A 17,942-nucleotide genomic window follows, 5' to 3' on the forward strand; every position below is an offset into this window, starting at 1 on the left:
AACGGGGGGAAAGCTGGCCGGGGGGGCCACTGCTTGGGGACTGGCTGGGCATCGGTTGGTGGGTGGTGAGCCATTGCATTGTGCATCACTTGCTTTGTATATTATTACTATTATTATTATTATTATTATATTATATTTCAATTATCAAACTGTTTTTATCTCAACCCACGAGTTTTCTCACTTTTACTCTTCCAATTCTCTCCCCCATCCCACGGGGGGTGTGTTGGGAGTGTGCTCGGGAGCGAGCGGCTGTGTGGTGCTCAGTTGCCGACTGAGGTTAAACCACAACACATAGAAAAATACTTATCTTTATATTCATCTGTTTTTAGTAAAATAGTAATGCATTTGTTGACATACATGTATGTCAAATATCCTGAAAATGCTGCAATCTTCATACTATTTTAGTTAAAGTTTTTTTTAGAAAAGCGTTTTCTCAGTTTTATATCATATATTACTAAAATTAAAGCACCTGTTTTTTAAATTTCCAAGCCCAGATAAGAAATAATGGCAGCTGGTTAACTGAATTTACTGTTTGTCTTTGATACTGTTAATGCATATTCATAAATGACTAGGAGAGATAAAATATCTTCATGAAATTAACATATCAAATTTAGCAGAATATTGGATTACATTCACAATTGAACATCTAGTTCAGAAAATACAGAAATAAAAAGGGGTAAATCAGGTTGAATTAGTAATATTATCAGAAAATAGAGATAAGTTAGATCATGCATTTTCAAAGATCATACCTCATTAACTAGCTAATCAGAATTCAAGGGGCATAATTAGAAATCAAATTATAATGTAATATAGAATTGAGACACAGTAGACTTTTCTGTCCCCTCTGCGATTCAAGCAAGTTACTGTACGTCAGTGCTTTTCAGAATGGTACAGAACAAAATCACGGTTGGTATGGCTATTGTATGCCTGGGTTTTTCCAGAAATATCTCTTTTTTCCATCTGAGGATCTATCAATATGAAGTTTTCTGGACTTCTGTACTGCAGTTATAGACATCCCACAGCCCATTTGGAATATGGCATCTTTTGGGCACCAGTATGTCAAAAACCTTCAGATCCCCAGTGTATTTGATGCCTTTCAGATGCACCAGAGTTCAACGTATTCATTCAGGCCTGGCCCTGCCAGACTCACTGGGTATGTAAGATCATGTACAGTCTGCGGAGAGACATTATTTCTGGGGTAACTGAGGTATGTCAGCCCTGAGGTGTATGTATACATCACCTGAGAAACGGCAGACCTGATGCATTTGAAATCCTCAGATGCACTGCGCATGTGCGCAGTATGTGCACGTGTGTTTCTGTCTGGGCAATCTCAGATTATACTACTAATTGCAAACACATTAAGATATACCAAATCAGTGCAATAAACTCCCTAGCTTTCTTTTGAAGTTCTTTATTACAATTTCAAATGCATTTTCTTTTCTTTTTTTTTTTTTAAGAAAAAGGGGCAAATCAAAGTTCACCTATACTGTGTATCCTTTGTAGTTTACAGCTTACAAAAATTAATTTGTCTCAGTGAGTTTAATGACTTTTTTTTTATTTGTTTTCCTTCAATGCTTCATTGAAAATGAAGAAGCTGCAAAATTGGATTATGTGCTCATTAGTTTTGCATCAGCCACTTGATGCCAAATTCATACTCTGTAACATTCATGTTTTGCTACTTACTTCTTGAGTTTTCTTTAACATTTATCAGAAAATTATTTTTTCAGAAATATCTTTTGTCAGATTCATTATATCCACTCTAAGTATTGTATTTAAGTATGTATAACATTGCATTTATTGTTGATGTTTGCAGAAATCAACTGAAATAACACTCAACCATCCCTATTGCAAATGCACAGTACCAGTTTCTTGAAATAATTTCCCATAGTTTGTATATGTTTGTGGGTAGAGCAATCATTTTTAAGCTGCAAATATTTACAGAGGGACTTAAAGTCTAATAATTTCCTTCAGTCCTGGGTACTTTTTTCACATATTTTGCAGAGTGACCTTTATCTACAGCAGAAATACCGCTAACATAATTAATTAATTCAAAGACAAAGGTCTTCAGAGACTGAAAAATACTGGGAGCAAAAAAAAGTGCTCCATTAGTTTTGTTAATATTAATATTATAATTGCTGGTTTATCTTCAGCAGCTGATTCAAAATGGTAGCTATAATATATTATGGAAGGGAAAAAATAAATTAAAAAAAAAGTATATATTTTCCTTAGTGTATGACTATCACTGCAGAGAACTCAAATATTGACCTTCAGAATATAGTACTAGGGATCAGTGAACTAAAGACAGAGATTAAAGTACCTTGAAGAAAGAAGTCAGTAAAAATATCCTTGAGTCTGATGCCTTTATTTTGAATTATAATAGGGGATGCTGTGGACTGTAGTACAAAGATAGGCAAGCTAGCTGCAAATGTGCTAGTATGAATATGTCTACCTGTCACATCTCGTTCTATGTGGTATGGATTAATGTGTTGAGAACAACACATTAATGGAACTCAAGGTTCACATGGACCTACTCAGAAAGGAAGCGTGTAGAAGATGGAGAAATATTTGTTTTCTATAAAATGTGTACAAGTTTGGACAAACAAAATCTGAATACCGAGTAATAAAAGTTTCCAAAAGTGCATTAGCCCTATGATGAACAAGGAATTAGTTTTCCACCCAGTCAGGAGGGAAAATTATCAGTGAACTGTTCTGAAGAATCAGAAGCCCAAACTGCTTAACGTCATCTTTGTGTTAGTGTTCACTAGCATGCTGAGTTGTGTTAACACCATTAGCATTAGTAGTCATGGTTTAAGAACATGGATTAGCCTAGAGAGAGCAGAGGTAAATCTATATTTAAATGATTCCAAAGTAGCTGAGCTCTAGGAATTTCATCTGAGGTAGAGAGCCAAGTGAAATAATTTCAGAGTTTTCCTGTAAGGATTTGTGAAGGATAGGGAAAATACGGTACCCTCATTAAAAAGAAGCAAGATGAAATTTAGAAACAGACAATATAAACTGAAAACTTGAGGAAATAATCAAAGAGCATTAAGCATCTAGATGACAACAAGGAGATAAATACCAGCCAGCATTGCTGTTCAGAACGAACCATGTCATAACAGTTTGTTGGGTTTTTTTGACAAGATAACAAAGCTTAGTGGGAGAAAAACATTAGTTGTCAGAAGTCATCTTGACTTTTGGATTACTTCTGACACTATTTCACATGACATTTTCAAAATCGAGCTAGGATGGCACTTTTTAAGTGTAATAAATATAAGAGATATGAACAACTGGTATAGCTACTCTTGAAAATTTATCAGGGATTCACTTTCAAAGGCAGACGATGTTCTGAATGCATTCCAGGCAAATTCTGCTTCTGATGCTGCTCCATATTTTTATTACAGACAAGCGTAAGATAGAAATAAGGTTTAATTGTTACATTGATATATGATAGCAAGTCACAAACTTTTTCAGAACAGAATTTATGGTCAGAGAGCCATCTTTGCCCCTGTCCTTATTGAACTTCAGGCAAATTTTTACTTTTCAAAGATCTGCTCACACTTGCTTGTGAGTAATTACCTGAATGAAACACAGGCGAAGAAATGACAGCTGAGGTAACAGCTAGATTATACTAGACCCCAAATAAGCTGTGACTCAAAAATGGTGTTGTGGAGGTAAAATCTCATCTTTTCTTTGGTAAGGAGAATTGATATGAGTTTTGTTGTTCATTCCAGGCCTACAATTCTTTAAATTTCTGAATTATGTTAGAATTATGTTCTGTCTTCATAAAGTACTCTTCATTAATCAGCACAGCACTCTTCATTAATCAGTATATAAAGGACAAGTTCAATTTTCCACATTATTTAATTAGAATGTGATAAAACATAAATGCCATTTATTTGCCATGCCCTTTTTAAAATTCAGTATGTTCTTAAAGAGCCTCATTAAGCGTGCCTATGGCCAAAAACCAGAAAGTAAACCTGGTGATAAGGAAACTTAGAAGCATAATTTTGCATGAAAACAAGGTGATGAAATGCAGTATTTTAATTTTGTTGTTCTTGATAAGGCTATTATTTATATTTTTATGGTCACCACTTCTCTTTTGGATATTTGTTGAATGTACCTAATTAGCCCGCTACAATATTTGTGAAATTCAGTTTAATCGCGTAACAGTTCAATTATCAGTGTCACTTGCAGATTTTTATTTTGGATCACCTTACCTCTGCACTGTAAGTCATACCAGTCAGCAGCAGCAGCAAACTGAATACCAGTTAGAGACATCAGACACCCTAAGCACTTTATCATAGCTGAAAACACCAATGTGACTTCAGCTCTGTGCCGCACTCTATGTGCAATTTCATCAATTCAGTTTGTTTGTGCAGCAATATTTACAATGCAACTCATCTTCTTCTTTTTTTGTTTTCCTCTCATTTGTTTCTGCTTATTCAAGACAACTGCAGTCAACCCCCCATGGGCAGACTCTCTCCTATGAGCTCTGACCCTCTGTTGGGCAGTGTCGTGGGGTTGGAGATTGAGAGATGCTGTTTTCCTAGGTCAAATCATAGGACCGTAGCATCTGTTAGAGAGAAACCACATCAGTTGGCTGAGAAATGAGAGAAATACTTCAGTTAGGAAGCCATTTCTGAACACAGATATAATAATGATAAAGTTGATGGACCTGTACTAATTGCTTGCTGATATAATTATGCCACATCAGTAACTGTCCCAACCTCTGCCTTAAAATTTCTACTGCAATTGTCTCCTTTATTATTTATTCTTTGTAAATATAACAGCTGAAGATTGTCTTGAAGTTTTTAGGGTATGAGTAAAAAACTTTGATCCAAAAGAGTATGGAAAATTGTACTATATGTTGATGACTGCTGAGGTAGTAACAAGGACAGAAAATGATGTAGCAAACAAAGAAATAAGCAACTGAAATGTACAATTATTTAAGTTAATGAAGAGACTGCTGACTTCTAACCTATCTAAATTGAAAGTTCATATTGACAGCTCCTTTAGAACTCGGAGCTCTTGAAACTGCCTGGTTTTAATAATTTTTTATTGCTAGTCTTAACATAAACCTGCCACTTTTCTCAGTTGACATTAGTTAAAATAACTTTTCACGTTTGGGATTACAGGTATAAGTGTGCATATCATTAAACACAGGAGCTTCAGCATACCACTGAAAGGACTGTTGCTGTTTTGCGTTTTGTTCTTCCCCTCAGAAATGATAATATACAGATGAATGTTATTATGATTCATATTCAGGATGAATTTGGGTTTGGATATTTTGAATTCTCCTATGAATAGAAAGCATGTATTTGGTGGGGTAATTCCACTGGAAAACAGAGGCTCCACCAGACTGCAGAGCCCCTGAGCACTGTACAGCCCTTTCTGCTGGTGTCAGCTGTGGACACATCATGATTTCATGTTACTAAGAGGGGTAGATCTAAACACTCTCCCCAGTAAGCTGTTTTCCTTTGGAAATTGTATATTTATTTTTTTAACAGAGGAGGTTAATTATAAAATTATTTCCAGGCTCACTGCAGTGCAGATTGTTCTTATTAGCATGTGTACTCCCTCAGCTGTTGATCTTTTGCTACTAGGGAGAGAGTTTGTTGAAAGCTTCATGCATTCCTTTATTGGCATCTTGTGTCTGCAGTAGAGTTTTATGCTCGCAATTTGCTTTCTACAGATAATTAAGAAATGGGATACCCCTATGTACATAGAAAGTAGTTTCTGTAATTTATTACTGTGTAAAAGCACAGTAAGATCTGGTCCAGATCTTCTTTGGTTGCACTTTAGTACTACGTGAATCGTTTTTGTTTAACTGCTGAAGACAAACATTTAAACATTTCACTATTCTATAAATGCCTATTCAAGAGTCCCTGTCCATGGGGTTTTGTTCCTGAGTTTTGGTGCTCAGTTTTGAAAATTGCTCAGCAATTTATTGCAGACCCATTCACAAATTTCAAGAGACGTTAAAATTAGGAGTCAACTGGCCTCCATTCTCTTAAGTCAGAATGACTTAAGAGAGTGACCAGCAGGAGTAGCGAAGTGATCGTGCCCCTGTGCTCGGCACTGGTGAGGCCACACCTCGAATACTGTGTCCAGTTTTGGGCCCCTCACTACAAGAAGGATGTTGAGGTGCTGGAGCGTGTCCAGAGAAGGGCAACAAAGTTGGTGAAGGGTCTAGAGCACAGGTCTGATGAGGAGCAGCTGAGGGAACCGGGGTTGTTTAGCCTGGAGAAGAGGAGGCTGAGGGGAGACCTTATCACACTCTACAACTACCTGAAAGGAGGTTGTAGCGAGGTGGGGGTCGGTCTCTTCTCCCAAGTAACTGGCGAAAGGACGAGAGGAAATGGCCTCAAGTTGCGCCAGGGGAGGTTTAGATTGGATGTGAGGAAAAATGTCTTTACTGAAAGAGTGGTTAAACATTGGGACAGGCTTAATGATTCTATGATAGGTTGGGAAAGGCCATGCAGCAAGTCCTATTGGCCTCTGTGGCTTTCCACGCAGTGCCCCACACTGCCTTCCCAAAAGGGCTCAGGGTGGTAGTGCGGCTCCACTGGGAGTAAAATCCACAGCTCTGAGATAGTGCAATATTCATAGGCTGAAAAAAGATGTTTCTAATGAGCTGGTTTAAATTGTTGAATTCATCAAAAGGACTGTAGGAGCAAAAATCAGCAAATCTTTCTTCTGAAATTTGATGGCCATTGGATTACACAGTATAACTAGGGACTTTATCACAGTGACGTGTCAGTGTTAAAATTTGTAATGTAGTAGGAGTTTTCAATTTACATCATGATTCTCTTCCTGATTCAGACTAATCTGAATAGGAAACTTTACTATAAACATTATAACGGCATGACTTAAGAACACTTATTTCCATAGCATGAGATACTTTCTTAAAAATCGGAGCTCTAGCAATATCTAATCAGTTAGGAGAGCACACTGCCTGTACGTCTATGAGTGTTTTATTATAATGGACATATGTCTATACTCAATGATGAAGTGAGTGTCTCAGACAAATCATTTAAATTAACGCCATCTTAAGACACCATTCAAGAATATCATCCTCCAGGAGCATTAACACCATATTCATTTACATTATGTAATAGAGAAAAATAACCAAGTGAAACGTTTCAGGTAAAAAGATAGAAGTATGTATATTACCATGTTAAAATTAACATTTGTTCTGATAATGCCAAACGTAGTGGGGGCTACTTCTCTCAAATACCCATGTGCCTTTTTTCTCTAATCATAAAAAATACTTGAATTCACTTTTTACTCTTTGTTTGCATGTATGTAACAGCTATCATCTTACTATTCACAGATAGAAAGTTTTAAAGTAGATATTTTGAGATTACAGGTAACTGTTGAAAATTAGTTTAGAATTAATCAGATGTAAAGCCTGCATGACATTCCTTTATAACTGCCTTGATAACTACACAAAGTTAAGCAGGTGCCATATAAGGATAAGGAAATTACAAAAACTGAATTACAAAACATGAATCTTGCTCTATAACTATGGTTCATCAGTAATAAAATCAATTTCCATACACTGATATCAATAGATGTTTTTGAACTAGCTTAAAAGTTTGATTAGAAAATACTACGTTGAATATTGATGTAGGAAACAGCAACTTCATAGAAACTGAAGACATTAGCCATGATGTTGTTTATACCAGTGATGATTAGGACCTGTAGTTATTATTTATTATAGCAACCAAAAGCCTATCCTTTTCTCTGAACCAGCATACTTAACCACTAATGCGCCAATTCAACCATTTCCTGCAGAAGAAGGAAGTATTTCCCTGCATGGCAATATTGTATGTCTGGTATGGTAAATATTGTTGTATAACTCATTTTTAAACAAAATTATATTTTGATTAACATTCAGTTTTCCTAAGACAAACAAGAAAATCAATACTAAGTCCTTGTACTTTGAAATTTACCATGCAGGATGTGATATAATGTAAACTACGAGGAATACTTCGTTGCCTTGATGAACACAGACTCCAACAGTACAAGAAGCATTCTGCAGTCGTCACTGCAATGCACGATTTCTAGTCCAATGTTTGTATTACATGATTATGTTGGAGGGAAGTCAAAAGTCATGAAGGAGAAATTCAGTGAGACTGACTACTTCTTGCTCAACTTTCTTGTAGCTAGTGATAACATTGTTAGGTAATTTAATAACATCTTTCTAAAGAACAAAAAATGATGTGACCAGAAGGCATGATATAGCACTATCTCAAGCTGTCAAAATGTACAAAATGAAAAGTAATGACTAAATGCTGGACAGGAGCTTGTGGCATTTTTATTTAGAGGACACACAAAAAAGTACAAGCCAATGGCAAAAAAAAATTGTTTTAAATCCAAGCACGACTATTGCCAGATGAAAATAATTAAGTCCATGTTTCTTACTTCATTAAGCACCTTTCAGAAAGACTCCTGATGGGAGAGATTGTGGGGAAGACGACCTGCTTTATGCTATCCCTTTTCACTGCTGTTGGCAAAAGTGGAACAAAGGGGAGCATGGGAGATACAAGTATAAGAAAAAAAGAACATGAAGTGGTTCCGTCTCCAGTGAACAGAATTTTGAAAAGCCAGAGAGTAACAGTCTCAACAGCAACTCTCTTTGCCCCTATTGTTCTGAGTCTTGCAGCTAATCAGATACGGATACTGCTGTGAGGGTTTTTTAAGACATTTTGATTTATGAAAACTCAAATGACTACCACAATACCTTAATATATGCTTCCTCCTTCTTTTTTGTACTTCATCAAAGGCAAAGGGACTCTATTCTTGTGCTTGCCGTGACCATTTCAATTTTTGCATCTTTTTCTTTTCTACTTTTATCTGTTTAGATTCTAACTAAGGAATAGCGAGACTTATGTTTCACTTAAATGGGAAAATGTGATAATCCCCACTTCAGCTGAAGGCACCGCTTTAAATTTTACTTCACTTTACGTGACATTTCTCCAGTAATGTAAAATTCTATGGGCTTGTTCCAAAACATCTCCTCACCTGATTCAGCTGATCTGCTGGATACCTCATTCAAGGCTAAACACTACTGCAATGAAAAAATAATGTCTGATTCCTAACCTATTTAGCCAGTGTGCCCTGTTAAACAGGTGTGCTGTAAGAGTATTTAACAGATCAGTCTCAAAGCTACTGTTGATTTTTCTTTCTCTCCAAATTAAGGGGAAAGGGAATGTTTACTACTCTCTTAATCTATAGCTCAGGGTTAACAGAGGATACAACAAAGAAATTAAAACCAAAATCACCTACTTATTTAGTTAGACTCTTCTTACTACTGACCTGAGGTTGTTTCACATTGGGATCCTCAGACTTTTTGGGTTTGTACTTTTCCTTTTAACTTATAATTACAGATTTGTTAGAAAAGAGTGAGAGGGATTGTGTATAAAGGTATGGTCAGCCTCACAGGTAGAAAGCACGCTTGGGAGGTAGACTGAAGTTTTCTATTCTATAAGGTTTTGTTACCTACGTAATTTTATCTATGGTCAATTCCTCCCTCTTCTTAACTGTGTAATTATACCCTGAGAGTGTTTCCCTCTGTTACAGCCAAGTATTTCTATGTGTTCATAGGTACAGATATCCTGATACCAAAGTATTCTCCAGCTAGTTCTTATCTTCTGGTTTTCTGTGTCAGAAAACGTAACTGAAAAGGTATTAATATAACTTAGCCTGCTGTATTCATATCTGGCTCAATTGAGTGGATTTGCTTTGAAGTCAGTACAATAAAAACAGCATACGCTGAATACCCTCCCATATAGGCTGGAAGGAATTGTAAATGTTATAAATTACATAGACCATTGTGCTTTATCTCCTGCTCTGATCCTTGGTCACTGACTTTCATTTTTATAATGTCTGAGAAATATCTTAGTATTCATTAGTATATGCATTTTTGCTAATGTCAGAAATTAATGTCCACTGAACATCTAGTATGCTTCCTCAGAAAAGTAGGTTTTTGAGACAGCAACTTACAATAATTGCTTATTGAGGAAACCTCTATTCCTGAGTCCATAGCATCTTTGTAAGATAGAAAGAGAATTGTCTTTACAACCTTTACAGATAGGCTACTAGGTCTACATTTATTTGACACTATCAAGTATATTTAACACTATTTCTGACAACATGTCTTAAGAAAACCTGTACTCATGATGCCATTGGTGACTTTGCATTTATCCTGGCAGATAATAGTGATAACTGCTCCAACAAGCCAGGGGCTGTGTCAACGTCAGTAATTGAATTGGAATAAAAACATGAAATCTAAATAAAAGTAGTATATGAAATCAAAAGAAAAATAAAGAAAGGATGAAAAGTACAGGTGGAGCTGATATGAACTGAGGAAAATATTGTTTATTGTATTATTATGACATATTTTTTCCTTGAGTGCCTGTACTATTCACTATTCTAGGTTGGAGGGAGGCAAAATTGCATTATAATGTGATCTTACAAAAAATAACAGAGCAATTTTATCACGTTTATTCAATAAAATATGTATTACAACTTTTGCTGAGGTTGTAATATAACAGTAACTAAATGAAGCATGTGATAATATGCTATCATAGCTAATCTTGATAGAAAAAGCAAATCTTTGCTTAGATTTGTTTTCTGCCACCTGAAGAAGGAATTGATTATTTAGGTTGCTTGCAATCTGTATTGTTTCGGTGCAAATATGCTACAAGATATGCCTTAAGACTATTCACCAGGTCATGTAGTCTCCATCCTTAGAGCTGCTTTGAGCAGGGATTGGGCTAGAGACCTCCTGAGATCCCTTCCAACCCAAATTATCCTGGGATCTTATGATCCCATGACTCCTGGTAATTTGAAAAGAGGGTAAAAAAGCTTTAAGTAGGTTAGTGTAAACACTTATCTGTTACCATCTAAATGTTTTAAGCTCATCCTGAAAGCATTGATGCTCCCCTCTCTGGAAATTATGATCCAGCTTCTCTTTTGGGAAGTTGCTCAGTTTCTCACACAGTTTTCTCTTACGACTGCAGAAAACTGCTGTTAGTTGTTCAATCTTTGTGCAATATCATAACATATATTCTACTGTGTTCCTACTGACCATGTTTCCACCAGTGAGAAGATCAAATGAGAGCTAATCAAATGTTTTAAGGGTAGGTCAACCTCTCCTGCTCACCTTTTGCTAGACACTGTCCGCTGAACACCTCCTTATTGAATAAAATTGATGTTCCCTCCAAATTCAATGTGAAATATTGATGTATTAAATTGAACAGGCAAAGCTGAAACTATATTTATGTTGCTTCTGGGTCAGGACCCTTTTCTGATGGGGTCTTACCTTTCTATCTTGCCATGAGTGTACAGATCACCTTAATATATTGCAAGTCTTTCCTCCAAATAATCTACATTAGAAATTGGTCTTGCATTTGAGAGACAGTATTTGGGGTATAGGAAAACCAAAAAGACTTCAGCAACAGTTTATAGAATAAAAAAGTAACAGACGAGAAAGTTAGGAGTCTAGAAACTAGAAATTTCACATTTCAGCTATGTTATTCTCCAAAATTATTTCAAAATATGGTTTTGATTGAAAGCTACTTATTAGAAAAGGTAAAAATTCGTGGGTTTTACCATCAATTGATTTATGAGATGTCACAGCAGTAGCCAGTAAGAGTGAAATAACAGCCTTTCCACTGAATGGCTTGACATATGGGGAACAACAAAGGATGTTTTAGGAACTGTAGAGACTTAAAAGAAAACAACTTGTGAAAATTCAAAGGTGAGGTATCAACCTGATGTACTGTTTAAAATATATAAGGAAATCATTCCAGGTTCCAGATGAAGAATAAAAGCTCAGTAGCTTGCTAATAAACATATCAGAGCTTTACTGCTCTACTGAACAGGCTAAACTGTCCTTCCAGTCCTGGCTTTGTCCTTTTACTAACTGTGTTAAGTTCAGGTTTGAATTCACTGTAACAGTAAGTGAAAAAGTATAAGGAAACTTTAAACAGCTAACTAGTAATTGAGCCGCATATTGAATGAGGAAGTAAGAGGCACATATGAGCTCTACTGCTTTGTGGCATCCCATGGGAGCTTCATGCTAAGCAACTTTATTGGCATATTGTAACACCAAACCACTCTAAATTTCTTTTATAGATGAATTTGGGATCCTTTAAGTGAATGAAAAAACAAATTAAGACAAAAAATTACTCCTGACTTACAATCTTGTTCCTTTCTGTGCTTTTCTCACTGCTTCATTGTGTTCTGATTGAGTAGACTGGCTCCTGCGTGATCACAACGCTGTAACTTCCCAGGAAGCTGTCTTACACTGCTTGTAAATCCACTCTGACAAGATATATCAAGAGACTGAGTTGGCTGTACTGCTGGATGATTTTACTAGGTCAAGCATCTCAGACAGAAAGGTCAAAAGTCCATCCTAAGCCACCGTACTAGCACATAGAAGAGGGGGTTGGGAGGGTGTAGGCAATGGCATAGGAGGGAATGGATGGCTTTACATGTAGTTTTCTGTAAACTGAATGACCAGCCGGATAGACTGCAGGCAATCTTCTGTGAATGTCCTCTGTGAGACAGTCATGAAAATCATGACTCAGAACAAGCATTTTAATCTTTAAATGCTTTTTACAAAGTATTGTTCTAAAAGATATTTATGTATGTTTTGTTTAAGACTCTTGATATAATCATAGTTCAGTGTTTACATATGTTTTGAATTACACTTCATGAGCCAGAAAAGAAACACAAAATTCTGCAGTGTATTGGAAAAAATAGGGAACTTTCTGCAGAAAGCTGTAGTTGTGATGTCCAAAATAACTGGTGCTTTTCATTATTCCAATAAAATTACTTTGTAGCAAGAATAATTTCTGCTTCTTTCCTACCTAGTCTAAACCTATTTTGGTAGTGCTAAGACCCTACAAATCTTTAACCCGCTCTCTCTTTCTTTTTCTTACATTACCCTCTGATATGTAAATAACAGTAGGGTTCACAAATAGGCTATATTGACAAGTTTGGGTTCTACAGTTATTAATGTTTGGCTGGATCAATATATATCCATTATAAACATAATTTCAAATTGTAGAACACCATTTTTTTTATTCAGAGTATATCTTTAATCTCTTCTTCATCGGCAAGTATCTGTTTGGTTTACTGAATAAGGGAAAGTCAAGTGCATTTAATAGCACATTATGGGATGCCTTCAATAGCACATCCATAGACGGGCTTAATTTTTAGCTTTCTAAAAAATGGTTTCTTAAAAAAACATTTTCTGTTGGCTTTTTTTTATTTTGTTGAGGAGGGTTCAAACTACAAATCATTGTTAAATTGTAAGTAAAACTTCAAGGCCTTAGAATTTTAGTACTCAAAATACTGGTTCCTGGCATACCATATGGTCCAATAACAAAATGCTCAAAAGCTGCTTCCTGAGCTTGCAGCGTACTCGTAAGACCAGTTATATACCTATTATGCGACAGCATGTACACGTCTCCAAAATGTGATTCTGCATGTATTTGCAGGTCCATCCTGCACAGGGGTTACAATTCACATAGCTGAATTCATGAGTTCTTTTAATGCAATTTTGAAGTACCTTGCTTGGATAGACAGTGAAATTGCACTCTTTTTGTAGTGGGATCCAAGAGTGCACCAAGAGGGGATAATGGTATATGGTAATAATATGCCATTCCCCAAATTATAAACAAGGTCTCTTATAACTGAGAGACTGAAATAGTGCAAAATTTGAAAAAGTAATTATTTTTCAATAATTCAAATCCTATGGTTTGTAAATTTATGGAGCTGTTGCTCTCTGAAAAAGAAAAGAAAAGGCAGCACGCATTTTCACGCTCAGTGGCCTGCTCAGGGTCCGAGCCCTCCTGCCTGCTCAACAGAGAGGCAGATGTGTCTCTGATCATGGCGGACTGCAACTGCCTTCCAGGCTGTCACCGACCTGGGCACTGAAGAGGTAAAGGGAGAACGCAGAACACTCTGGCAGTAAAGCCCGCATGGAGCAGGTTATATGATATGTTTTGGCAAGTCCCATCTTCCCTAGGGTCAAAAGGGTGGGCCAGAAATGGTGTCAGCAGAGTTGGTCTTTCTCCTTGCATTTTCACTACGTATATGGCAAAGGCAAATCTTTTGCTCTAAATAGATGACTATCTCAAACATGAACCCACACAGATCAAAACTGAAGGTAATGCTTGAACAAATATCCTCAGTCTGGAAACAGAGGTTTTTAATTGCAAAGCTTTTGATTTATCACTGTGGTCATGGCAGAAATGGAAAGAACTAACTTCCACCAAAGACACAGAACATGACTAAGATAAAATTACAGAGATATTTTTGTCTGCATGTGTGTATATGTGCATCTCTATTTCTCCACATTCTGAAGCATTCTGAAATGGTATGACATGGAGTCACAGAGCTTTCCTGAGCATCTGTGCTAAATGAACGCTGCAAAAGAGGTTTCCCTAGCAACGCAAACCATATGTAATAGCTTAAAATAGCTTTTCTCCAACTCCTAGGATTTCTTAGTGGTTTGCTCACAATTTCCATTTAAATCAAGTTATATTTGCCCAGTTCAAAAAGGTCCTTCATTTTCTCAACTTCTATTGAAATGAACAGGCTTTGAAAATGCTCATTTCTTGCAAGGTTGCCTCCCTTCCTCTTGACTTCTAATTTATCAGGTAAACTGAAGCATAGCAAATGGTGACAGTGGCTGTCCACTTTATCAAATGTATTCCCTTTGTTTACTGTTCAAAACATTTTATTATGTGTATACCGGTGGTCTCTACTGCTTATTGTAACAGGAAACTTCTAGTTAAAGTAGTGGACGTTGATTTTTGTGACATTGTTATAATGAGAAGGTAAACTGTGCAACTCTATAGTATAATGCATTAATCATAATGTACGTGCATTCCACCTTGCATTTTAGTAGCAGTTTGCAGGCAAATTCTCATACTTGAAAACACTGATCAGTTTTTATGGTGTTCCTGGGAAAATAGGTATCAAATGCTATCTTTAACATGAGTAAGCTCTGATACCAAGAGGCTAAGTGGTTTCTCTGAGTTTACATAAGAAGCAAGTAACAAATCTGAGACATAACCCATGGATATTCATTTTCAGATCCTAATGCAATTAGTCATAAAGGCATACATTTAAAAAGTTAGAAGCTGGCTGAGAGAGCTTGAATTTGATTAAATGAAATGTTAATATACAGGTAAGATATCTAGATTCTTGTCCAAAGATTTTCAAAATACTTATAGCAAAACTGAAGAAAGAACCAGGTATCAGACATTGCTTTCGTTTCCAATAAATGTTTGTTTAGCCTAAATGGGTTTTAGTTGAGAAAACAATGAAGCAAACTTTTAGTCATGTACTCTTCATGTGCTGTTTCATTTCTAAATAAGGCAGCCTTGTGCGACTGTAGAACACAGCATGAGAATACAGTGCCTATTTCCTGACAAAACATTTTTAAACTGTAGTCATTTAGACACCATATCATAGATTTCAACCTCAAATGAAGTAATGGCTACAAGGTAGGGTGTTCCTTTTAATACTTTTTGTTGTCCTTCTTGTTACCTGTGAGCAGCAGACAGACTTTTAGTGAAATATCCTGACTTATTGTATAGAATGGAGACAGCTACTAGAATGAAGTGAAAAATGTTTCATGCTAATAATTATTGGATGGGCAGAATTGCTGGAAAGAGCCAGGCTCTAAGGTCTTGTTCTATCTATTTTAATTAGCTTTGAATTGAGTTTTGACTATTAAGCATTTGCTTGGAAAAGGAGGGAAGGGGGTGGACTGGGAGAAGATGTGCTGTCAGAGCTGCGTGGGAAGTTCTCGTGCTGTTGTATCTGACGATAGAGTCACTGAGGTGGAGTCTGATTTCACAGAGATGGAGATTTTGTTATAGCTTTGTTTTAGAGATTACTTTTAAAGTTTATTTCCTATACTTACTTTAAGCTCTTTCTCTGAATCCCGACAGTACTTCAGCTTCATTTTTGTATTCATTAAGCCTGCATACCTACAGGTATGCCATACACATCCATATTCTTTATCTTATCACCTGATATAGTCATTCTCTAAATATAGTATCATTATTTCATTCTAGCAGAATGAAAGGAGCTAAACTAAATTGGTATATATTAGGCTAACTTAGCTGTTTCACTATAAGAAACAAATCCCTTTATTTCTTTAAATGTGAAAGATTTTAGTAATGTTCCTCATTACAGTATTTCAAATAGTTCAAAGTAAACAATTCAGCCACAAAACAATGGTGAAAATAACTTGTTCATTTCTTTCAGACCTCTGTCTAGCTGTAACTTTCAAATCAAGCAAACTTTCTCCCCCTTTTCCAAGAATGCTCCAACAACCATATGATTTCTGTTGATTTTTACAGTATGTCTGTAAAAACTCCTCTGCATTGGTCGCATGTGTTTAATCATCTCCTTAACTTTTTCTAGAGACATTAAGAAGTGATTTTAAGAACAGTAATAACTTTTTAAAAAAGTAATTTAACAGCTATCTGTGCTGAGAGCAAGGTGTATGGAGTGGAAATGAGAAGATAATTGAATCATAAAGAAATTGTTTTGAAAGGAATAGAATTGTCCTAGTTTCTTAAATTACTATTAAATGGGTTTTTTTCCCCTTGCCTGTAATAACCCATCTTTAAAAGCTATGCATGTTAAATGTAAGCCTGTAAAATATTGTGTGTTTTTAATAAGTCATATTATTTCTCATTATAGCCTTCTTGGTGAGGGGTGGGGGGACGGGGTTAGACTTGATGACATCCAGAGGTCCTTTTCAGCTTAAATTATTCTATGATTCTACTTATGTAGCTATGAAAAAAAATCTTTTCAATAAATATCCACTCCTTCCACAGGCTAAATATAAAATTAATTTCAAAATACAAGCCTACTTCATCCTTTATTTTTAATAACTGTTTCAAGCCACTTTAATTTCACATACTTTTGCCTTTTCAAGTTCCTCATGAGATGTCATAATAGAAGGAGAAAGTAGGAATAAAATCTGCTGAGGATGCCTTTGAGACATATTGATTCTAATTTCTGTACCAAGAGCTCTTGTATGAGGCAACAGCATTTGTTTAGTCAGAATGACTTCATTGGTCACTGTTCATTACATTGGCACGTTGCCTAAAAAGGCCTATCCCTCCTTGTGAATTATCGACTTCTGGGCAAAAGGTAATTCTCCTCTTAGATTTTAATCCTGCATCAGATGCCACTTACTATAACTTCACAAATTTTCTACGCTTAGCTAACATTAGATATCAAAGGAAAATGTTCTTGGTTACTCTCACCTATCTTTTTTCAACCAGTTGTGAGTGAATTTCAGTAAAATGCTATTAAAATTCAGCTTAATGTCACTAATTCTCTCATGTGCTACGTGTTCCTTTAGTTTTACTTATGAACTGAACAAAGTAATCTCTGGCACTAGCAGATGCAGCATCTCAGTGATGCCAATGGGGTGTTCATCAACCATCATTGCCTGGAATGTCACCCTCGCTCGCCTGCTGCAAACTGCTTTTCCACTGCGCTAAAGCATTGAAAGGCCACATGAGCTGTTCAAGCATCACTTCTGAGAGGAGATCAGCTACATCATCTTAAGTAACCCATTTCAAATGTCTCCAGTTTCAAATTCATATTTTGACCTTTAGTTAAAGGTCATCTTTAGAAGACAATTAGTTTTTGCTTGTCCCTGAGATGGCAATGAAGCATTTTGGTCACCCATAGCAGACTGGCATAAAATCGTCCTTTTAAAATATGCTGTTGAAGTATATATTACATTGTTATAAGTATTAAAGAAACCGCAAAATTCTCCACAAGACAGAAACATAATTACTTTTCCTAGCTCTTACTTCTTGCCAAATTCTGCAGTGTAAAAATAATATCATTATTATTTCTAAGCACTTAGAAATAAGAGAGAAGAC

At 36.1% G+C, this 17,942-nt stretch overlaps 1 protein-coding gene across 1 annotated transcript in view; it reads right to left on the reverse strand.

Annotated features, from left to right (window-relative positions):
- KLHL4 (kelch-like family member 4) overlaps window positions 1–17,942 on the reverse strand; it is a 49,413-nt gene that overhangs the window by 24,626 nt on the left and 6,845 nt on the right. Inside the window, 1 exon segment of the mRNA XM_009326628.1 lies at window positions 11,494–11,508. Coding sequence (XP_009324903.1) covers window positions 11,494–11,508 — 15 coding nt within the window.

Source organism: Pygoscelis adeliae, unplaced genomic scaffold (assembly GCF_000699105.1).
Source record: "Pygoscelis adeliae isolate BGI_AS28 unplaced genomic scaffold, ASM69910v1 Scaffold216, whole genome shotgun sequence".
Taxonomy (NCBI): Eukaryota; Metazoa; Chordata; class Aves; order Sphenisciformes; family Spheniscidae; genus Pygoscelis; species Pygoscelis adeliae.